Source organism: Schistosoma mansoni (assembly GCF_000237925.1).
Source record: "Schistosoma mansoni, WGS project CABG00000000 data, chromosome 2 unplaced supercontig 0108, strain Puerto Rico, whole genome shotgun sequence".
NCBI lineage: Eukaryota > Metazoa > Platyhelminthes > Trematoda > Strigeidida > Schistosomatidae > Schistosoma > Schistosoma mansoni.
The window spans coordinates 907,739-933,249 of record NW_017385999.1 but is presented as its reverse complement, the minus strand read 5'-3'; the positions used below and the strand labels follow the sequence as shown (position 1 = coordinate 933,249).

The 25,511-nt window shown below is 30.1% G+C and overlaps 1 protein-coding gene across 1 annotated transcript in view; it reads right to left on the bottom strand.

The window, feature by feature from the left end:
- Smp_140460 (hypothetical protein) overlaps positions 1-21,382 on the bottom strand; it is a gene marked incomplete at its 3' end in the record, with an annotated part of 43,923 nt that extends 22,541 nt beyond the window's left edge. Inside the window, exon 1 of the mRNA XM_018791635.1 lies at positions 20,900-21,382. Coding sequence (XP_018645240.1) covers positions 20,900-20,949 — 50 coding nt within the window. The 5' untranslated portion in view covers positions 20,950-21,382. The remainder of the gene's footprint in view (positions 1-20,899) is intronic.
- Positions 21,383-25,511: the final 4,129 nt, after the last annotated feature.

Sequence of the window (25,511 nt, the reverse complement as noted above, 5' to 3'; positions counted from 1 at the left end):
AGTGATTTCCATTTCCGTTAAATAGCACTCGGCTAGGATTATACAACCACGGAGCTTTAGAGTAAATCAACATAAGGTCCATTAAAGATTGTTAGATAATAATCAGAACGCGTTTCGTGGAGATTTCAGTATTTTGACAGTTGAAATCATGAATCAATTGAAGCTAGACCACTATGGAAGCACTGGACGGCCGTTTCGTCCTATTGTGGGACTCCTCCTCGATGACCTCAACTCGCGAGATTCGAACCCAGGACCGACCAGTCTCCCGCCAGCGCACTTAACCGATAGACCATTGAGCCGGCATCCAACGGTGTTAATTTTCGGCCTCAAAGGTCCTGGGTTCGAATCTCGTGAGGCAAGGTCGTGGATGCGCACTGCTGAGGAGTCCCACGATAGGACGAAACGACTGTCCAGTGCTTCCAGGTTTTCCATGATGGTCTAGCTTCAATTGACTCATGATTTCAACTATGAAAATACTGTTAGGTAATAATTCACTGACAAAGTACGAAATATGGAAAGTAATAAAATATATGGTAACATTTAAGAGGAGTTCGTTGCTAGCTACAATTCATACTACTGGTAATCAACAATAGCTGGAATGAGGCATTAGGTGTATCTCTTCAAACAATGGTGAAATTTCGATAAATTTAGTTATATAAAACACGAACTTAAAACAGTCCACTTTAAAAAGCCCTTCAAAGTTACTGTACAAGATTTTTGCTTGCTTACACTTTTAACCAATGTAAACGGTTGCTTATTATCCTCTCTGAACATTTTGGATGAAGCGTTATTCTATTAACTAAGAAAGCATAAATATTATCATATAGATAAATAATGACAAATCCATAGTCATTTATAGCTTTGAAAATAATGGAAATGTTTAAATTGGATAGAAGTAACTTCACAATGCGATAATAGAACAATCATATCTTTACCATTGGCTAGTTTTTGACCACAGGTTTAGAAGAATGATGAGTCTGCATTTTTTGGAACATAGTGTTATTATTGGGTGACATAACCTTCTGTTTTATATAATAAGTTTCGTTAGTTTATATAAAGAGATGTGATGGCCCAAGGAACCGATATGTTAATAGAATTACATTGCTGAAATTTCACTAATCTAATCCACCCATTGTCTAAATGAAGCTTTTAAATTATTTATATAAAAGAGTCTAACATGAAATATTTGGCTTTATTCAGCTATGAAGTGTTGTTATTGATAGAGATGAAATCCACTAATTTTTTAAATATCACTGGAACATATCTAGACTTATAACTATACATTTCCGCTATTACTTTAATGGTATTAAGTAAAAAGGAATATTTCAAATAATTATGTTGTGAACCTTTATTAACTGAAGTGATGTGGACACTAATCAAATATTCTTAAATATAGCCTTCATAAACTTACCATTTCAGTATGAATATAATGAAATATGCTTCACGATTATCAAACCAAGACATTTTATCATTAAACGAAGTCTTGGACTAGTCGTATGAAAGATTAAATCTTTCTGAATAAAGTCCTGCAAACAGATAAAATCAGTAATTTTAGGATTTGAGTAAAATATTTTAAAGTTAATCTTAATAGCGCAGATGAATTCGCTAATCATCTTTCCTTATTTAATGAACGTCGTGCTATTCCAATGTAAGTAAACTAAACATTTTTATTTTAAAGGAAACATATTACATCCACAAAACATCAGGGATACAATCACTGACTTCCTGTAACAGCTCGTGGTGAAAGAAAACTTGAAGAGATTGATGGTTAATTACATTGTTTCCTAAAAATCATTATAGATATGGCCGAAAATATGTGAATATTTTTTGGTCAAACAGTTTTGTACCAATAATTTCTGCCAAGGGAGATAATTTAAATTTATAAAAGAGTGAACAGAGGAAGTTATTATTCTAAGCTATTGAAAAACAGTCAACTGTTTTTCATATATATTATACTTTCCAGAAAAGTAGTGCAAACTGATATGATTTATATCATGTGTAACAGAACAGCTGTAGATTTTTGATAAATCATGACGTTGGATGAAATAGATGACCATCACTGTGTGACTGGGTTTTAATCGTCCATTTTCTGATAGTCTGAGACTAATATTATCTTCGTGTTGAACTGATCTTCACATTATCTATCTAACAATTGTTATACAAATGTTAGATGGTTAAAGATAATCAACATAAAGCAATGGGTTTAGTTTTGTGCTAGTTTACCTATGTCAACAAATCGTAATTAGATCTTTTGAGAAAACCAACATGAGAAAATACCTAATCTGCTTTCAGTTAAGGTAGACATACATAATATCAAAACATTTCGTAAAAAAAAATAATGCGATTGCAGTCATGAGAACAAATGGAAAACAAGAAAAATATGGCTTTATGCTTTAATGTTGCATTATGAAAATAACTTCCTGTATAAAAAGTGATATTTAAAACATTTTTAGAGAGCAATTAAAACGTCAGTTAAACTGTCTACAATTATATTAAACTATGTATATGACATTATCATATGAAAAGAAGTATTTAATTTTTATACACAGAGAAAGAATACAGACTCAATATCATTTATAATTCAAATTAGATTAATTCCTACACACAATACAGTGAATAAAATGGATGTCCTCATCATCTACACATATTAACAGTAAAACGACACGATCGGTGTTACTAATATGACTCTAGATAAACAACTACAGAAACAAATTTGAATGCGAAAAAGTTGAAATTGTCGCTTGTGGAAATCGGATGAATGACAAGTACTTGCTGGAAGCACAGCATTTGTGTAAAACTTAAATAGATAGACATATCAATATAGACCCTCTTGATCAAACTATAAGGCAAACGGTAATCAATCATAGACCAAAGGAACTAAAAATTCAATAGTAATAAAAAGAAAGAGAGCCGACAGACCCCTCAAAATAGAGCATTCACAAACTAGGTCAACGGGGCTTGTAAAGTAGTTAACTAGCTCAAATCTAAGTGGTGTCTTTTAAAACGCCGATTTCACAAAACATTTCAGAGAACACAATCTTGTATTTATATCGTTTACTTTGTGTTCAGTGAATTTAGACAAAAATTAGCATAGCTGCAAAATATTTACTCTGAAGAGGTGGTTTACATTAAATCACGAAACAGCGGACGTACAATTTTTCCACCCATTGGGATATAACAAGAAATATACTTATTACTATTTGTGTTCATTTAACTGAAATAGATTAATTGGCTGAAAAACCAACACAATTTATGGATCGATTGAAGTTAGACAATAACACCTTTAGGTGCCAACTCAGTGAACTAGAGGTTGAGCATACTTGTATGAAACTAAAGATCCTATATTTGATTCCAGCTCGCGGGAACGTTGATGTAAATTACCAAGGATACCCATACTAGGAAGAAGCGGGGGTTGAATACTTCCAGATTTTCACTAGTGGTCAAGCGCAGACTAGTTAGTGATTCAAACTGTCAAAATAATTCAGTTGTCAGAATTTGAATTCAGTTAAATTTGTTTTCTTTTATGTCCAGCTTGAGATTATTGCATTACCGTATTGTAATATCCTCATTCTCGGAAAACATAATCGTAAGTGAATTGTCCAATTCTGTTCTTTAAGAAATGTTATATTAAGACTAGTTTACGAACCTCCTTCTTATAGTTAAAAAGAACTATTTTTTACTACTTAAATATTTCTATAACAATAGTTGTACTAGGATCTTTTATTTCCTTATTTGTTTTCAATAAAATTTAAACACTATCTTATTTCATTTGTCTCTCATGATTTGCTAAATTAATGTTGTTCGTTTTCTGATTATGACTTTTTTGAAAAATGTTAATACTAGTAAAAATGAGTTTTTATTGAAATATCAAATTGTCCTATAAAATATGTATATACATAACACAACTGCAAATAAAATGAATGGATAGTGAGTAGTATAGAAAGTGATTATATTAAATAAAAAAAGAATAAAAAAAAATGACTTTTGGGATATCAATTACATTTGTAGAATTTATGATAAGATGACTAGGATCCACTTAACATACTCATTCGATTTTGCTAAATCCTAAACAACACAAAAAGTTGTGATCACTAAAACACGACCAGTTAGTGTAGAAAACAACAGTTAAAAAAAGAATTAAATGAGTTTTGAGTATTAAAGTATGTTTTAGTGGAAACCGAACTGGAATTCAGACTGTGATCACAAAATGAGAACATCAACTTACAATGACACTAATTATAGTAATCAGGACGTTGTAATTGGTAATGTTGGGTATGTGTTTAAAAATTAGAATATAATGTCATTTATTCCCAAATTGTAATGAGAGAACCTACTCATTATCGTGATACTCTATTATAACCTAAACTATCTTCTATTGTTCATTTTAGATTCAAAGCAATAGTTTGCAGTCATTTCTCTGACAGACTGAATATATATATATATATATATTCGTTTTGGAAAATCTATCAGAATAAACTGGTTACCTATAATAAACTAATTAGTGATACTTTACATATTTACTAATAGTAGAAAAATTCTAAGCATCGTAAAAGAAACTAATAATTACTTCCAGATTGAACACAATACATCCTAATCACATGAAACTTAAGCGTGTATGTCATCTTAGTACAATAAACCTATTGAAATCATTTGAAATGAATGCTATTTTACGTTAGGTTTATATTGTTAAGTTATATTGATTTTTTTTTAAAAAAATTAAAGGTTCCAATGTGAACTTATATTGATTGGATGGTTATCACATAATCTAGAAAAATATTCGTTTAGAGGAAAACTATAAATAATAAAGTTAATTATTTTGTCGAAGTACAACATACTGTTAGACACTACCATTTTCAAGCCAATACAAAAATATACAATATATATTAGGATTCTGCGAGACAAACTAGTTAAAATATACCTAATTATTAAGCTTTTTTATTCATCCATCAGCTCAGGTTTTGCTAAGTTAGAAAAAAACGGTAATAATGATAAATATGCCTTACTACCATATTGCTATGATAAGCATTTACACTTTAAAATTAAATTGAATTCTCTCGTTTACTTGTTTAAACAATTCAGTGAGTATTTTCTGTGCCGTAATCTAATTTTACGCATGAGATTACATCGAACCGAAAGTCAAGAAGTAATCAAGCAATTTCAGGTTTCACCGTTGGTATGGTTTACTTCTGACTTAGTCATTTAGTTCTGTAATATTAATTAATCTTTTAGTTAGTAGTTCCTTGAATTTGAAATCTGTACAGCACATACATAAACCATTTTTCATCTTGATGTTCTTATACATCATAATCAGTGAATAAATGCGGAACACAATAAAAGTTTAATCAGTAAATTTCAAGTGACAGAGATACCATTAATTCATTTTTGTCTCATATAAAAATTTTAGGGGCTGGTACTGTGTCAAGCCCACATTGATTATTCTAGCCTCTGGATAGATCAATCTACTCATTCTTCGCAAAACGCATTTTAACCCTGTCACTTATTCGCTTATTAATCCTGACTTCTTTTTATATGATCGTATGTGTGCGAATTACTTACCATACTCATCACATATCTGTAATTTATTTTCCCTCTGACTATAAATATCGATTCAGACTTGGCTAAATGAAGTTGGCTTATATGCCTTCTCCACCGCACGTCAATTTGCTTCTCTCGCTTCGTTTCTTTGATCATCTGTCTGGATCAATAATTATACGAAATATACGTATTCTAAATTTATTCTTGCATTTGGCTTATTTAATCCCATTGTTCATCAACGCTAATTCTGAGCTGGAAATATTGGATTACAATTACCAAAAGTATGCAATTTCAAAATTTATATAAAGTTTCGTTGAATTCCAAGATCCTCGACTACCAATTTAGATAAGTAACGTAAACCATTCTTGTTTTATTATATGTATATTAGAAACGGAAATCAGGACGTGCGTCTTGCCCAATTAAAGTTCCTTCAGATGAATGTAACTGTTTTCCAGTGTTGATATTCACACTGAGACTCAAACACATAAACTTTCACTTCTAATGCCAATGTGTTATCCACTGAATTACTGGCCCCCAAGTAACTACTAATTTGTCCAACGTGTATAAAGTCATTTGTAATGGTGCATACTTCACATTTAGCCATTCTGTCACACGTTTTTTTTTCAGAATAGTTTACTAAATCAAGCCAATTAGCTCATGATGCACACATACCGGCCAATGCGGATTAAAATTAATTCGCGCATATCAACAGCTAGATAATTCAAATTGTTACTATTAATGACAAGAACCTATCTTATTCTTAATGATAATCAATGATCTCTCTTGTGTCTAACTGATTTGTTACTTAGAAAACAAGAAGGTCATAAAGCAAAATGTCTAATTAACCCGTCCATATTGACCGTTGTTATTATTATTACTATTCACTGCCTTAAAAATAAAAGAAACAGTCTGTCTTGGACAACAATTTCAAATAAACACATTCACCGCTTAAACGACCTTTGTTGTCTAGACACAAGAAAAAGTCCAGTGATTACCGCCAACTGAATAATTTCAAAAGACCTGAATAAAATACTTAAAAAATCATTTCATCTTTATTTGAACTATCTTTTTTTTTCAAAATAGTTGAATAAAACAAATGATTGTTTAATTTCACTTAACTTTATATATTCAATCGATTTATTTTTACTTTCTTAAATATTTATTCACCAAATCATAAAACTAAATGAATATAAACTTTGGAGCCTAAATAATACCAAATTTTAATCTTAAAGGAAAACAAAAAAAACTTGAGTACAACTAAAACATACAAGTATATCGTATTTAAATTTATTTCTTTGTATTATTAATTCATTTAATTAGTTTCAATTTGTTTTATTTTAAAATTCATATTGAATATTTAACTTTTATAAATTTCTTTTCTTTTTTAAACAAAAACTCTAATCAAAATTGTCATTTTTTTTTAAAATCTTTTTTTTTCAAAAGTTTAAAGTTTGAAAATAAAATAAATTTAATGATTAGGAAATGATGATTATAAGTTTAATTTGTAAGAGAATCTTTATAGTTGTTCATATTATTATTAAAATTTCATTATTAAAGCATATATAATTTAATCTATATACCATTTCTGAATGTTTCTTTATGTTGTGAATGTTATAGTCAGGGAAGTCCTACTCACTGCCTTCTCGTGGCGCGGGTATTGTTTACGAAATTCAGAGGACGAAAAGCAAATGTCCGGCGCTTTAACCGAGCTAGCGGACACAGAAAGTTCACGTAAGGGAGTTGGAAAACCCTGATTTCAAACCAATTTTGCACATGGGCTCCAGTATTCTGAGGGAACAAATGGCATATGGACCAATTGTTGGTCACCGGCTATCATGGGACTGCATCTCCTCACCATGCTCCACTGCCTTGTGGGTTAAACCCTTAGGTCAAAGGCTTGGGGTGTGGCCCCCTAAGAAAACCACCTTCTTCGGTCTGGGTACCTTGGCAGTATCACAGCCCTCGCAGAAATAGATGAAATGACGCTTTCTACTGACAATACTATTTTCGCTCCTAATAAGAGTCAGACAATTTATATTATTTTTATTAGTATTATCATTATTATTTACGACGTCGCTTATTCATTCCCTTTTATTCTTAATTTGTGTATCCTTGTGTAGCGCATATATATCTGGTGCCCCCTTGTACCAACATTTATATATTTAAATAAATCAATAAAATATAGTCAACTATATTAGATTAGATACAATATTCAGTCGATCTAACAAGAAGATGCAATCATTGCAGCATACGTAACCAATTACTAAAAGCATTTGATAAAATAGGTTTGCGGAGGTTGATCATTGTATAGTTTATATCACAAATAGATTTGATTTGAATAATCAGTGTTAACCGGAGGTCTTTGAAAAACTGTTTGAATTCAATAAGCTAATGATAGTGTTTTTGTGGTGTGTTGATCTGACCCAAATTCAGTTGAACGTATGAACAGGTTATGAATATAATCTTTCAAATGAATCTATATATTACCTAGGCTAACCCTGTTAGTTGGACGGCGGTAATAAGAAGCCAAATACAGGTTGCGTTAGAGGAATTTATTTCAAGCATCCATTAATCCAGATAGACATTCAGAATAAAAGGAGGGAAAGCAAAGCTAAGGCGAGTAAGCCAACTCGATTTGATCAAGGGTAACTCAATATTTATTATCGTACAAAAATTAGTTACACATATGTGATGAGTACGATAAGTAATGCATGCACATACACTTATATAAAAACAGCCAGAGTTAACAAGGTCAACACGTGGCTCTGAAAGAATAAATTAATCGGTCTGTCCGTAAGCTAGAATAACCTATGTGGTCTTTACATAGTACTAGATACCACAGTGTCGTAGTCAGAAATGGTGCTATCATTTAAAAAAGTACAGATGTTACACTAGTTCATCACTACAATATACCAATCAGGTTCAAGTACCGAACTCCTAAATATGAACAAAATATCTAGCCATTTACTCAAGTGATTACATTTCAAATTTATCGATTGAATTCAATTCGCACAAACGATCTAACTAAATAATATTGTTTACTACTGAATGATGATTAGTATGAACCTTTTAAACTAATTAGTACTATATGAAGTCATATGTTTCCAAATAACCAGAAGAAACAAGTACAAATAATGATATTTTTCATAATTTGGTATGTATTCTATCTTTAAAAAAACCCCAGTTTTATAGTACAGATTATTTATTAGGAATTAAAATACCCATATTTAGAAATCAAGTAATTTTGAGTAAATATTATTTTTTATTATTAAGTAATCTATATAGCTCTAGTTAAATGTCAATAACATTCGTGTAGTCATTTCAGATTTTAGATACATATTACTTATTTTGAATCTACTATCTCATAATTGAACTTGTAAATACTTTCAAGATTAAATAAAAATCTTATTTATTATGACTATTTAATCAGTTTGTCAACATGTATAGAATATGAGTGGAGAAAAACTGGCTAGTTAGATATGAAATATTCGGCATATAAATAAGTCACACCCTTTCAACTGTGAATATGACTAAAAACAATATGCTGATATATTTAGACAGATAGTTCTAAATATCCTGAGTGTAAAGCTGATAGAAATGTTGATAAGCACAACCTGTTAGTAATTCTAAGAGCAAGACATTATCAATCATGTACTTATAATAGAAACAGCTACTGAGCCATTTATAAAATGAATATCACCATATTCAACAGAATGCGTTCCCTTACAATTATTCAACAATCAATCATGTAATTACATTGAATTTCCCATCAAATGTATAATCAATAAATTACTGTAAGTATAAATGTTGTACACATTTATAACTCAATAGTATAACCTATAATCTTCCCTTTCAAAGCTCAATTACAATTAATGTCGTGACACCAAAGCAGATCCACGAATTGAATATATTAATCTACGACAAAAGCACATCGCATCTGATCATTTGTGCATATTTATTTATGGTTGATATGGTTGATTTTTTGTAAATAAACAAATTGAATAAAGACGAGCAATAATGAAATCATATGTTTTTTGACAATTTCTTTCAACCAATCAGAATTAAATATATTTTTTAACCACGTAACTCATTTTCTTCTTTAACTGGGACTTGACAAATAGATAATTTGACTATCACAAATAGCCACACTCAATTATTGACCAAGTTAGAGAAGAATAATTTGTGAAGATTATCGGATATTTTTCTGTAATACTAATGATTTCTTGTGCTTCAGTGTGCTTTTCTCATAAGCATCTTTGCAAACGGTAAAGATTAATGTCACTAATAATTACATTTCCTCAGTTTAAATCACTAATCCATCTAGGCTAAAACACCACTGGAAACTTGGAGTCATTAGATTCCCATTTCGTCCTAGTATTAGAGTCCTCAATAGTGTATTTTGACATCCATGCACGCAGGAATCGAATCGAGGTCTCATGCGCGAATGCCTTGTCTCTAGACTAGCGAGCCGTCATCAAACGATGTTAATGTCTAACTTCGATTAATACATCATTTTGTTCAATCCTTCATCTATTAATTTCAGTGGATAACTGTCTCACATGCGATATATTTTTCTGAAAATTGATTTTGTAAAGTTCAATAATTGCGCAATACATTACGAACAATCTGATCACACATATACTTGTTAAGACATTTTTATATGAAAATTAAAAGGTCAACTAGACAGGTTAAAGGTAAGCCGTAACAAAGAAAGAAAGCAAATTGCCTCGATATTTGTCTTAAGTCACAAACATTATAGGCAAATATGGCTTCGCATAGGATACGCATATGCCAATAAGAGATTGATCAATTGCAGTCCTATACATCAATGGGAAGATTTAGGCAGACAGTACCGAATGAATTTAAAATTCACCCCATAGCACAAGCAAGTGGCTATCAGGACTCAATAGCTAAGTGGATAATAGGACGGCTTTCGAAGAGGACGTTACTGGGTTCGAGTCCAAGAGTGAACATCAACTCTGAGATGCAGGTACATCCAGCTAACGAGTCACAAATAAGACGAAACACGCGTCCTGGATTCCATTGTCATCCACTAACCATCTCTGCTTTTAATATTTGTTTAATGTGAATTTGCTGACACGAACAACTTCCTCATTTTATGTCAATAAGCATATTTCATTGTTTGATGTTGAATATCATTTGTTCAGACTTCTCCTAAGATTTTTGTTTAGCAATAAAATATACTCGTAGATATTATTATTATTCATTTGAGCACAGTAAATCGTATTCAATATTTGTGGTTCTGTGTTACAATTAAATGTAAAGGCCTTATTTTGTTCATTCAATTCAAAGAAATCAAAGTAAATCTGTCAGTGTTAACACGCGGTTTTCTAGGCAATCTACCTTATAATTCATTCTAATATACATGTATCTGTTAACAGTAAGTTTGTGAAAATAGTTTAGTGATTATTGTAATAACTTTTTAAATATTATCCCAAAAGGAAACAGTGACATACAGTTAAGAAGTTACGTAAAAAATAACGTATGAAACTAGTAAAGATTTTTTATAGTGAACGAGTCTGAATATTTTTTATAATGGAAATTTAGTAAGTAAATAAATAATAGTGTTTCTATGCAGTCGTATTTATAAGTTATCCTTTATATCTACAATAAAAATCGAAATTGACAATCAGTGTGTTACTCAACTTTTTTTATAAATATCTTAGTTATTAACGTATTGAAATTTTTAAATAGTAGCAGTCGATTTTACATAAATAACCATACAATTATAAGTCATAATAATAATGAGTACTTATGACCAATCAGCTGACTTTCTAACTTTCTAATGGATAACTTGGACAATTGACATTCCTATTGTCTATTGATCAGGTGCAAAGTGCACTAACGAAGTTCATCGATTGATTGTTAACGGAAAAAACAAGAAACATTAAGATCATTATTTCACATTAACAGTATCCTTTGGTTTCAATTTTCAAAATCAAATCAATTCTATTTTTGTCTCAACCATGTTTGCTAATTTCTTGTTTCCCATTTAGTTAACATAATGAATTATTGAAAATAAGAATAAGAATAATTTACCTGTGATTAATTAAAACTGGTTATCATTAAGAAAGTAAATCATACTTTACCTCATTAATATAAGGTTACATGTATTATAATCTGAACACATACACGATACGTGATTCAGTTAAATTAGTTAAATCATTGCTTTTTAAAGTAATTTTATACTAATAGTAATGTCGAGAATCATAACCATATTAATAAAATAAAATTTAAGGACAATTTTTCAATCGGTTACCAATCGATATTGACAATATAACTATTTGCTCCGGAGTATTAACATAGAAAAATTTTATAATGTAATAACTCAGTACGGTATTAAATTATATTGTTCAACTGTATACATTAGATACGATTGTATTTTCATAATCTGAATACATTACGTCATAAAGAAGTTAATCAAACAATTGAAATAGACATACAAGAAAATAAACATTAGAGAATTATGAGAACCAGCTAAGTTTATTTTCGACTACATTGGATGAGGTGTACTATAGTGTGACATAATAAGGCAAAAACGACTGTCTAATGCTACCTGGTTGTCAATGGTTTCCTGTTCTCCCACTAAGAACAATAAATGTAGTCGAAAAAAACATAAATTCATTTATTTTGTGAATGACCTCCGGCTCTTTACAACATGGTAACAATAGACATAATTATTTACAATCAATACACCTACTTTATATCATATTAATGAAGGTCAGTAAAAAGAGGAATTATATATGTGTATAAATTATCCAATCTAACCTATTTTCATTACTTAACTCTTGATAGCAGTCTTTATTTTCTGAAAACTTGTTCCTATGTGTTTTTAAAGTATTTCTTCTAGAACCTTCAAATTAGTCCAAATATATATATATATATATTCAATCACTTTAACAAATAAATATTAGGCAACTAGAATATTTTCATTATTCTTCCATATTTATTCTTCTGTTTTACTAATTTTTATGAATATGATATTAAGCATATTCATTAGTTTTAAATAAAAATAATAATACTAATTATTATTATTATTATTTCTATAATATAGATAACTGAAAGAAATCGTCAAAACAAATGACTTCATAATCTACAACACTCGTTGTTCTTGTATTATTCAAATGTACAATTGGAAAAAAGAATGTCTGAATGTTCCTTGACTACTCTCAATTCATGAAGAAAACAATCTTTACATACTTTTCAAATTATTCATATCATATCCATTCAGCTGATTGTTTAAATTTTATTTACTAAGTATTTTGAAGATTTTGATTATCTTAAAGATGATTCCCCATTTTCATTCATGAAGTTTGACTATAAAATGATCTTATATGTTTCATAAGCAAGAGTATCATAAAATCAATATCGTCGAGTGACTAGAATTGCTTCATTAAATGTCAAGAAACTTTCTATGAAGGCATTAAACTGATTGTTAACTAAGTCATTATTCTTATTTTCTTTTTGAAATCCATAATGAAGAAATAATCTACCAGCGGAACATCTAAAGGACTTTTATCATGTTCAATTAAGATACCATTAAAATGAATTCTATCATCAATAATAGGTGTTAAATAATATTTTGATAAGATATTTTTTGAAATAACCTTATATCATCCAGAAATCAAATAGTATACAATGTAAAACGATACTTCATAATTGAAATTCATTCATAAAGCAATTGTAGCTTGGATTCGGTTGGCAATTAAACCAACTATTTATAATGAAAAGATATTATTGATTTGATATTTTTAATATCACCAAAAAAGAAAAATGATACAAACTTTGTGTTAACAACTGAGAATCAATCATAATCAAAATAATTTTGAGTAAACTGACTGCTCGGTGACAATTCATTTTGTTAAAATGGGACTCGAGCTCAATTGTATTATATCTCTAATATGAAATAAATTATCTACTTGACCTTTTTCAGTATAATAAAACGATTAAGCACTACAGATTGGTACGTTTATATTATCATCACTAACTAACAATATGGGCTAGTGGTAAGTATTGCACAGCGTTTATACTGTTCAACATCAAATTCTACTCTAAATGTATATGACAAAATGACATAAGAATTTGAAGAAAAAAAAGGGAAACGGAAGATACTTATTTGGATTATAATTAAAAAAACACGTCTTACTTATCTAATTGTACATCCAGATTTCCAGACATCACTTATATACTCTTAATCCAAATGATTGATCATGATTAATTTTTAATATATATTATGACTTTTATATTTGACCAATTAATCTTTCACCAATAAGAAAGCAGTTGGATGGATGGTGTGTCTAACTGTGCATTCATTGTAAGTTGATATAGCCAAAATATAGGGAGCTCTTTGTCAACAAATTATATAAACTGATGAATTTTTTCTATAAGAGCTCCAGCCCTGAAGATGAGAACCAAGTGATAAACACATTGTTCGGGCGCTAAATTTAACAGGATAGTGAGTATAACATGTTTTTCATTTGTTTACAAACTAGAAACGAAATAAAGGAACTGAGGAACCAGTAACATAACTGTCCGTCAGTCATAATGAACATAAGAACTAGTACAAATCTGAGTTACCTCAAACTCCTAGAATATTTTAGCATATCAAGACGAAAAACAGAATGGTTTAAGTGAAAGTTGTGTTACTAATACTAATAAATGCTAAAGATTACTGAATATAATTTGAAAAAAATGAATGGATTTAAGTAATAAAATGACGAAAAAATACTGAAGCTCAAAACCTTAGGATAGAAAAGAACAAATCTCTTTGTTCCAGTTCACCTACAGTCCCAAGCTGCTAAATAGATCTATCAGATGGACACCAACCGAGTAGTCTACACTTCTCAGTACGGTTCTGTTAATGTAGTTAGGATATATCATGGTTTGAATCCCACTAGCTATCTGTTATAAATCTCTTATCTCAACCAAAACTGCCTGTCCGGATAGGTTGTGGTTAGATGTGGGAAAACACATCTTTCAAACCTCTTTATGTATGAAATTTTACAACTAGATCAATCTACAAGATATTTTTACTCAGCATCAACTCATCCGATTATTCCACATCACACAAAACAAATTTTGCCAACGCAACAATGATAAATTGCTAGCAGCCTACCAATTCTCTATATTTTCAACGACAATACTTCACAAACACAAAAATACCAGACTACTGCCTATCATAAAGTGGTCAAGTTGCTAAATAGTCTCAGTTCCCTCTATTCTTAAACTTTTTTTTACATCCCTATGGTTATACTAGCACACTTTATCCCTAATTATATTCGATTTCATTTCCGAAACTGTCTACTTAGTGACAACCTTTAACTCATCATTGATTTCTTTTCTTTTTAAACATCAGAACAAAAACTATAAGATTATATTGAATTTTCCACCATGGCCACGATTTTTCAATAATAATAATAATAATAATAATCGCTATGTTAAACAAAAAACAATCAAATAAATAAATAAATAATAATGGAAAAGGACAAATTAAAGTCATATGAGATGATCTAATAAATGATAAAAAAATGGAATAATGTGATTTATTATTAGGTAATTAATTATTGATTAGGAAAATATTGATTTATTGAATTAACTTTTGTTTGAAACATTCATCAAAATAGTTACATAGTTTAAAATGACAATTACAATGATGATTCATATATGATAAAACATCATTGTATTGATTTTTTTTAAAAGAACAATAAAGGGATTTTGATAGATAGCTAATAAATAGGATTGATATTTATATTTATATTCTTTCCATTTTATGACATCAATTAGTTGTATCTGATAATTTTCTCACTGAAAAACTGATTTCACTGACTTTGATAATAATCCCTCTTGAATTATAAAACAATTTTGTTGAAAATCAGATATATAGTAAGTCATTTAGCATTACATAAACAGGTATCTGGATGATTAGAAAGTACCCAGTAGAGTAACGACCTCAGCATATACATATTATTCAGTATATTGATGAAATGTTATTATGTACTTTTCATATCATAGTAATTATCTGACAGATAAATATTGACTATTTTCTTAACCATGTTTGTTTTTATCATAAAACTTTTCCAGTTATTTCTGGAATATTCTATTATTTAGATGATGTTTTCACTAAAGTCTGAAAATGCAGATATACTTCAACAATTGTGCAAAATCATAAAAATGGAGTGCTTAGTGATTATCCAAAACAAATAATCTCCTAATAAATATTTTGAAGTGTATATCTCTAATTAACTGAATCCGAATGTTTTCTTCACAAATAAGAAAATGATCTACCATGATCACTCTTGATTACATATTGTATGTCTGTACTCTTTTATCTACTTATTTCTATATTCAGTAGTATAGAACTCATTCGTTTTAAGAAACAGTACCTAATTGTTATTATAATCTTGTGTTAGTTAGATCGACCGAAATTTTCAGAAACTATAATTTAACAAATCTCTTAGACTTAATGACTCAAATAACCCTGTAAATATGGAAGACATTTTTTGTGTTAATTTGATATGTTTAAATAAAAGTATAAAGACTTAATCAAGAAAAGGACACCCTTGTGATTAAAATATTTTGAAAAACAAAAAAAATTACTGAGTCTTAGACTAGTTTGGAGATGGAAATGCTCGACTTTGTTTTACATAAGTCTTGATGTGAAACTTCAGGACTCAACAAATTACACAATCCTCCATTCTAAATATAGAATATCCATTGTAAAGCTGGTCGACGATTCAGCTTTATGTAATATAAACATTTACTTTTTTATTCGTGTGATATATATAAAATATTAGCTAACTTAGAAACATGTTTGGTCACTGGTCATATAATTACATACAAAGAAATGATATCCATCGACTCATATAAATTTGAAAATGCAAGATTTTTAAATTACTTGACCTCATACGTCTATCGAATTCCTAAACATTGTCAACTAGAAATGATTCTATTCGTTCCAGATGATTGAGTTTTCATTTCTAGCTATCCATGACTGTAATCTCCGTTTAAATCTATTAGCACTTTTTTAAATTGAACATTCTATATTATAACTACTTAAACGCATTACTAGTAGCATCAAAATATCTTACAAATATTTTATGTGTGAACAAATAAAAAGTAATGCAAATCCAAATATGGGTTGTACATTTTAAGCTCACTATCTACGTATAATAAACAAAAATTATTATCTGGAGAATGTAAAAAATATTTCAGTATATATTAATTCTAATAAAAATAATGCACAGTTTTAAGAATGTAAACAATTTACATATTAATGAATGTACTCTATGGCTATCTTTCATGATCGGTAAACTGATAAGCTTACTTTATTGAGTTTGTAGAATTATTTAAGGCGACCTGACACCCGTAGATCTTCGAAAAATTTGGAGATTATAATGAAAATATAGGATAAAACAACATAGAGAATAATAAAGTATACTCACTGAACGTTAACATCAAGGAAGTCATTTATTGGTAGGCAAATAACATTATAAAAAATACATTATATCAAACTGAGATTGGCACTATGCTTAACAATTACAATGATGGCTAGAGAAAGCTATATATCATGCAAATTCAAGAAATCATTTGTTCGTCTCACTCCGCGTTATAATCTTATTACTTTAGAATTTGTCAATTAGATCTTGAAGTATGATACCACTATAACTTTCATAAACTGAACCTACAATAATGCAAATGATTTCGTTATTGACCGGGTATCGTTGTTTCCTATCTATGATACTTGAGTTAAATGTACCTATTCTACATTTCGTAAAATAAAAGTTGAAATTTCCGGAAATTATGTCTTAAAAAGATAAGTAGGTATTTAGGTCATGTTTCTTCATTGTGTTCATAAGCTTATTTCATTATTCTGTCTATTACTGAATTTATTCCATCTTATCGATAATTTCCATATTTAACTCATCAAAGAAGAAACCAAAAAATATTGCTACATAGAATTTCACAAGACGTTGACTTTACATTGAAGTGACTTTTTCCTTTATAAACAAATAAAAACGATCTAATGATTCATTTGACAGAATTTATTGAAATAAATTTCAGGTTTTCAATACTAACTAGAAAAAAAAGGAAGGATGTTTTTGGTTCATTCAAAGTTTACTAAATAACAAATAATATTGAATAGATCTTATTTTCAGTGAATCTTCAATTCAAATCAATGCACGAATAGATCCATTTAAATTATTTAAATAAATTTGACAGAAATATCCAAAAAGTATTACAGTTATCGAATATTTAGAATGGTTTTTGATAAACAAATAGATTCACCCTAAGTGCCAAAATGCAAAGAGAATCTGGTATTAAATAAAAGTTTGTTTGTCCCTGTAAAATAACCAGTGCAATACAGAAGATACCTACCATGTTACAATAATATACAGTATGAACACTGGGTAGTGTGAAACAAATTTAGGAGTTACTGCATGATGACTAATATGCACCAATACTATAAAACTTTTATATAGTTCTAATAACGATTACAGAGCTGTTACAGACTATTTTTTCCATCAGTAAATAAGGAAGATATGTCAAAATAAAAGTGTTCATTTCCTGTTGACTTGAGCATAATCTTCTAGTTAGCCCTCAGAAAATTTAAAACCTCTTTTTCAATGTTCTAATACTTATCATATTAAACATTTTAATGTCTGTATTTGAATTTAATGATTTAGGTGATAAGATGTGGTGAAATCATACTATTATTACCTTTCTTGTTTTTTGTAGCTATCATTACCAAGGTTTGATGTGATAATTTCAAATAAACTGAGCATTGGATAGATTGTCATGAATAAAAATAATATATATGTGTAATATCTCAATGAGTAAACAAATTAGGTTTCCTGACGTTTCGTGACTCAGTGTCAGCCCCTTTTTCAGAGGGTAAATAAGCGCTATGTGTTCTCTGAAGATGTGGCTTACACTGAGTCCCGAAACGTCACAAAATCTAATTTTTCTTGTATATGATTACGATTTTACAAAATAACACTGACTTTATTAAACTTGGATCCATAATCTATCAGCATCGATATTAGTTTTTTTTCAATAATGAAGTCAGTTTATAAAGAATGTAAACCCTACGATTTTCTGAGTCATGAATTCTAAATGTTATTTATAAATACAGAAAACTACTTACAAGTGACTAAATTTTTTAAACCAGATATTAACATTTAAAAAATAACATATCTTTCATTATTAAATACATATGATTCATTTATATAGGTCTAGTTAGTTCAATCTAACATTAATTCACTAGAATTCTACACATATGACGAGACATTCTAGTTCGAATGTAAAATCATATCGGTCAAATTATCGAACTCGATTATGCAACCATATAAAATTAGCTAAAAGGAACAGCATATTATCCACTGAAACTTGGTCACAAGCCATTTCTCTAACATACATTGACATTAGTCAAATAATCAAATATATTTCAGTTATGTTTAAAAGCAAAACTAAATAGGCAATATGAATAACTGAAACCGATAATTATTTAGCTAAATACATACAAAAATTATTTATGCATTCCTTCTTATATGAAATAGCTAACATGTACTGTTAAACATTTACGTCAGTGATTATAAAATGGCTTATTCATATAATGATATCATGATTTTTATCAGATAAATCCTTAAAAATATTGTCTTATACCGGGATTAAAAAATTCACTGGACTATATTTTTATTACTTCATTCATATCGAGCATGACTTAAAAAATTCCGCAAATCATAATATATTACTTTACCAATGGATAAAGCTATGAAAATAATACATACATATATCACTTTTACTTGACGTTTGTGTTAATGATGTCGTTCAGAAGAACAATGAAAACCCTAAGACCGAACCATTAAACTCAGAGAATAAACTCCATCAAAATCTTCCAATCTAACAGTATTAAACCTGCACCTTTATGTGGCCATGTTATAATCTAGTCTTTGTTGTTTTTGAGTAGTTTTATATGATTTCTGTGCTCTTTTGTTACTTTTGAGCTAATATACTGGTTGTAGCTGTCGAGAAGGGTAGATTTGAAGCGTTGAAATTCTTGATCAGAGACTGGACTAAGACCATTTGTTTGTTTGATTAAATTTTCAAGCTGAACATGTGTGTAAATTTTGTTATTTTTTTCATTCATGTCACAGAATTGTTTTCCTCAAAGATAACGCTTCTAGTTGTAAATATGTTAAGGACACTGAAGAATGATTAAACACATATCTCTCAGGATTGATCGAAAATTTATGTTGTGTATCTGTGGTTTTTAAAGTTGAAAAATAAGTATATATATATGCTATTGTACAACCTTGAAAATGAATTTGCCGAAAAGAGAACTCTTCGCTGGAACAATCTTTCGCATTTTATATCTCAATGGATATATACCGTTTATTATGTAATATTACTTCTCGACTCATGTTCCTTATAATCAGCTCAGTCATAGAATTCTTACTAGGATAATGAATTTAAGTCATTAGTGAACATTAAAAGCTGACATGGACTGGAGTTTGATGAATCATGCTTGTGAATAACCCATTCACCTTACAATTAATCATTGTAACTGTGACCGTAAACAATAAAGATTTCAATCTTAACTTATTTACATGTTGTTTAATAGAGAAACATATTGAATTGTTCAATGTTCTTACAACTATTACCTAATGTTTATTACTAATAATCATATTCCAAAATATTAGATTTTTTTTACTTTTAAAAAATGTTATTGTTGTATCCCGTGGAGAATTATGAATGGTAACTTTTTGGATTATTTATGGATCGATATGATATGTATATTTCCTATTGTATAATTCTTAAGTAATTAAACTATTCATATTCGTATCCCTCTTATTATGAGCTTTATTTTGACCTATAGACTATTATTATACGATTTGCCATTCTCGAGTTATATCCAGTCTATTAATTACTGTTCCCCAATTCACAGCCACATTTAACCAAATCTTGTACAAATGTCAGTTTTTTATTTCATGTTACGATGTGGTCTGTTTGATTGGTATATAAACCCGGTATGTTTGTGAATAATGATTCATATTTCAGAGGCTGTTATTGGTGTTCTGGACTTAACTGGATAGGCTAGGCAGGTAGCAGGACTGATAAGTACTCAAGATAGCTCATACAGTTTTGTGTATCATTGCTCCGATCGATAATTCGCTCTTCTCTCATTGACTGGAATCAGGACGTTCATATATCAAACAGGGCACGCACGCACCCACACGTTATAACAGTTATCAAAATTAAAATGTAAATTTTAATTCGCATAATTTTTGACATTTTGTTTTAAAATATAACAATTTTTTTTAAATTCTAATAAATTTTAACTTACACTAATCCAAAACAATCAAATGGCCATGGAATATCAAGGGTTTTTTCCATCGTTAATCTGTTTTTTTTCTTTTTTTTTGTTGATTTATTGTTGTATTTTCTGATAAGAGTTGATGAGAAAAATGAACTTTCAATAAACTAGATTATTTTCCATGTTATGTAAATTGTTTTCGTTAAAACTTCTATTCAGAGAAACAAAAAAATGATGGAATTTATAGTTTAATGGTAATTTAAAAGGAAAAAAACTGATACAGATTCATGTTTAAAAGAATGATTAGTTTTTGAATATTTTAAAAAAATTAAAATCATTACTTAAAATTCATTAAATAAGTAGCATGAATATCAGGATCTTTTTAAAATGATCTTTAAAAAATCATCGACTGGTTATGTTTCATTTTTAAAGTTAGCGATTTGTCATTTGAAAACTAACAAACTGATTTGTTAATTTGGTTGAAGATTTGTAATGATTAACTTAGCTTCTGAGATAATATTTTATCACAGACTGCCATCAGTCTAGAAAGCTTCTAAAATTCAAGAAACCCTTGACAGTTACATCATTCTGAATAGAGACTTATAAAAAGTGGAGAACTACATTTTCATTAAGAATCAAAACTCATGATATTCAGGCTGTGATCTTTAAAACTAGAATGATCACACGTTTTGAGTACACCCTAGATTTCAATGATTCTTCGGCTGATTGACTGAAATTCTCTCTAACTTAAACTTTATTTCATATAATAATCAGATTAATTATTTCATTACATCAAGGAAAATATTTCTGGAAGTGTATCTAGTAGATGAATTATCATAAAAATATATAAATTTACAATTAAAAGTATGATTGAAAACCTTTTCTATATTTGAAAAGAAATTTGTGTAAAATTCATCCTGGACGATTTTATTATTTTTTTTATTTGAACACATAAATGTTGGAACAAACGGGCACCAGATATATATGCGCCGCACAAATCTCATTCGATTTGTGTGAGGGCTGTGATACTGCCCAGGTGCTGAAACTGAAGCAGGTGGTTTTCTTAGGAAGCCACACTCAGAGCCTTTGACCTGAAGGTCTGATCCACAAGGCAGTGGATCATCGTGAGGAGATGCAGTCCCATGGTTGCCGGTGACCGACGATTGGTCCATACGCCGTTTGTTCCTTCAGGATACTGGAGCCCATGTGCAAAATTGGTTTGGAATCAGGGTTTTCCAACTCCCCTAGGTAGATCCTCCATGTTCACCACCAACCCGGTTAAAGCGCCGGACATTCGCTTTTCGTCCTCTCAATTTTGTAAACAACACCCGTGGTGCTAGAAGGCAGTGAGTAGGACTTCCCTGGCAGAGGCTATATATTCGCGTGACCATGTGAGAGCATTTGGAGAGGGAGAGCGGACTCACCCCACTTTCGGCCGTACCAGGGCATTTGGGGGCCATCCTGGACGATAAAATACAACAAAGCAAAATTTGTCAATAAAATCTTGGGATTACTTTACAAAATATCTTTGAATTCACAACATTTAGTTAGACAAAAAAGAAACTACAAGAATAAAGAGGAAAATAAGTTTTCAATGTATTTTGTTACCTGTATTAAACTCAACTACATAGCAAGGAGTTTATATTTGTAACACTGACATAATTCAAATAAAATTAAAAAAATAAAACTATAGAACAAAACATGATGGATTTGTCATGAAATAAGATAGAAATTATTAGTATGTGTTTATATATTTCCGTTGCTGTAACATATTTATCTGATTAGTACTAGAATCATGGACGTATGTTACGTCTTATCAGCGACTTATCAGATGGGTATTTCTGTATCCAAGTGTTGATTTTCACATCGAAACTCAAACCTAATACTATTTTACTCTAAACGCACAACATGCTATCTACTGGACTTATTAGTTCAGATAGCCCTGTTATTAACTAACTAATCAATTTTTTTATTCGATAAAATAAAAAGCACAGAAAGAATAAACAGAACTTCTGGTTAGATAGACATGTGATATATGTCTGAAAATGAACATCATATATAAAAAAATACAAAGTCAACTAGATAAATTATAAGGTAAGAGGAAACAGAAATTATAAAGTACACAAGAAGGAAACCAATATGGATAAAAAATCTGTTATACTACAGTAGATTAAGGGTAAGAACAAATTGTTTTTGAACACATAAAGTGGGTTTCAGTTTTCGTACAACTCAGGCTTCAATAAACGGTAGTATATGCCCTTTCAAACCGTTGTACTAAAACACAAAGGCTAACTTGATATTAACCTTATGACCGACTTCAACCAAATGTTTCTCAATGGAGAAAGATATTTATCTATCCTGTGATTTTATTCGACCATTGGAGTTTATTTTCTCTTATATCGATTTAGGTATGTGTTCAGCCACCCTTGTGTTGAAATACATGACTTATTATCTAAAAATCTATTATAACCGAAAACTTATTTCAGCATAATGATAATGACAAAACAAATGAAAATAATTTTTAAAAATGTTAAGTCAAAGTTAGTTTTTAGGCCTTTTTGACATTTTCCAAGTAATGATATTTGATCATAAAGGATCTTAAAAATGGTTGTTTAGTTTAAAACATTAACTAAAATATATCTAGAAGACAATAAGTGTCATTCTATGGTTAAAAAGTAATCCATTTTGAAGATATACCTGTGTTTATGACGCAGTATTGCGAAATATCCAGAAATATGATAATCATTCAAGGTGAGTGGTAGGCTTTCAGTAACTGATGTGTCATAGGTAAGGAGCCAAACCACCGTTGTTATCGATAAATTCAACAGAAGAAGCGGTTAGATATAATTAACACACTCATGATAAATACAAATTCTTTAAGTCTGCCAAATTCTAAATTATTCAACGTAGGATGGATCTCCAAATGTACATGATTTACTTGTCGATTAGTGACATTTTAATGAGTTAACTAAAGGAAAGTTTTATAGAAATTTAGTAGAAATACATATTTACATGAATTTAATCGAAAAAATGGAGTGCCACACCTAAATGTTGTTATAAATTACCTTGTAAGTATTATATATTAACAACATTTGTGTTTCATATGTGGTAGTGCAATAAACTAAAATATTTCCGTACTTAGGTGACTAAATTACAATTCGGAAGTATTCGATAATATAGTTACCTAAATCCTAAAACTTTCACACGGTATAATCACGAATTACGTTTACCAGATGTTACCCAAACCAATATTTCATTGTACATAACCATTTCACATTATGACAATTCGCTTACTGGAATCATCAAGTTTATTGGATTGCAATAATCTTTAAAAATAATCAGTCACCTCATCCTTTTCATCCAAGAAATTTATCCATACAGTGAGTCGATTAACGACACCTTATTAAAAATATATAAATATTGGAAAAGTCCTTAAATAATGTAAAATGACCCTGTTATAAAATTGATGAAGCATTTAATTCACTAAATCTGTTATCTTGATTTGTTGTGATAAATCATTATTATGATACTCACATATTGATTCTGTACAATGAATTATTGATTAGTCAGTAGTGAGTACTACTAAGTTAAATCAATACAATCAGTTGTTATAAACTTAATTTATGCAAGATATCATTTTCAATCGATTCTTAGCATCAAAATAAATCTGGATTTGATAGTCTTTTTGCTCTTCACTCATTTCAATGTCAACCAGAGTCAGTTAGTCAGTCACAACGTAGAACTTCGTACGTGCGTACATCAGTTCGAGTTGCCATACCACATTAACACAGAGATGCAGTTGTCGATTCAAATCCCATAGTGGTAGAAGTAGTAAGAGTATAGGCAGTAATCTGAAAGATTAGGGTTTGAAGATGTTATTGAAGGAGTATAATACAGTGAAATAAATTTGGAAAGAGAAAAAGAATACGGACATGAAGAATTCAGAAGATTAGAATTTGGGAGAACACAAAGAGTGGATGCACCTTCGCCATTGCAAACGATTTTGAGCCATGTCATTCAAGGTTTCTAACCATCGATTGCTATCATCTAGCCAATCCCAACCAGGTAGTCTACACCAACCAATATGGCTCAGTCCACGTGTCAGTGACATCATGGATTTTTGCCACGTTTTGGTCTGGCCGCCCATAGCCTTCTTCCAACCTACTCCTACAACATAAAAAATTGCACGTCGGGGCAGTCGGTGGTTGGGCATACGTAACACGTGTCCCAGCCATCTCAACTGATGAAGTTTCACTACTTCATCAATCGATTTGCTATCCTTACCTAGTACCCGTTTCCTAACAACCGCATTACTTACCCGGTGGTCCCAGGATATACGAGCAATACTTCGAAGACACATATGATCGAAAACTAGTAGTCTACGAATATCCTCTACTCTTATCGGCCATGTTTCATAGTCATAAAGTAGGACGGAACGAATTGTTGCGCAGTAAATCCGTCCTTTGGTTGGTAGACGAATATCTCGCCTAGGCCATAAATGACGCAAGTTGGCGAAAGCTAGACGAGCCTTCTGTATCTGTTCTGAGATTTCGTCACAGACCAGACCACAAAGACAGATGAGACACCCAAGATAAGTGAAACGGTCAATACGTCCAACTACTTCCCGCCATATCATTAGTTC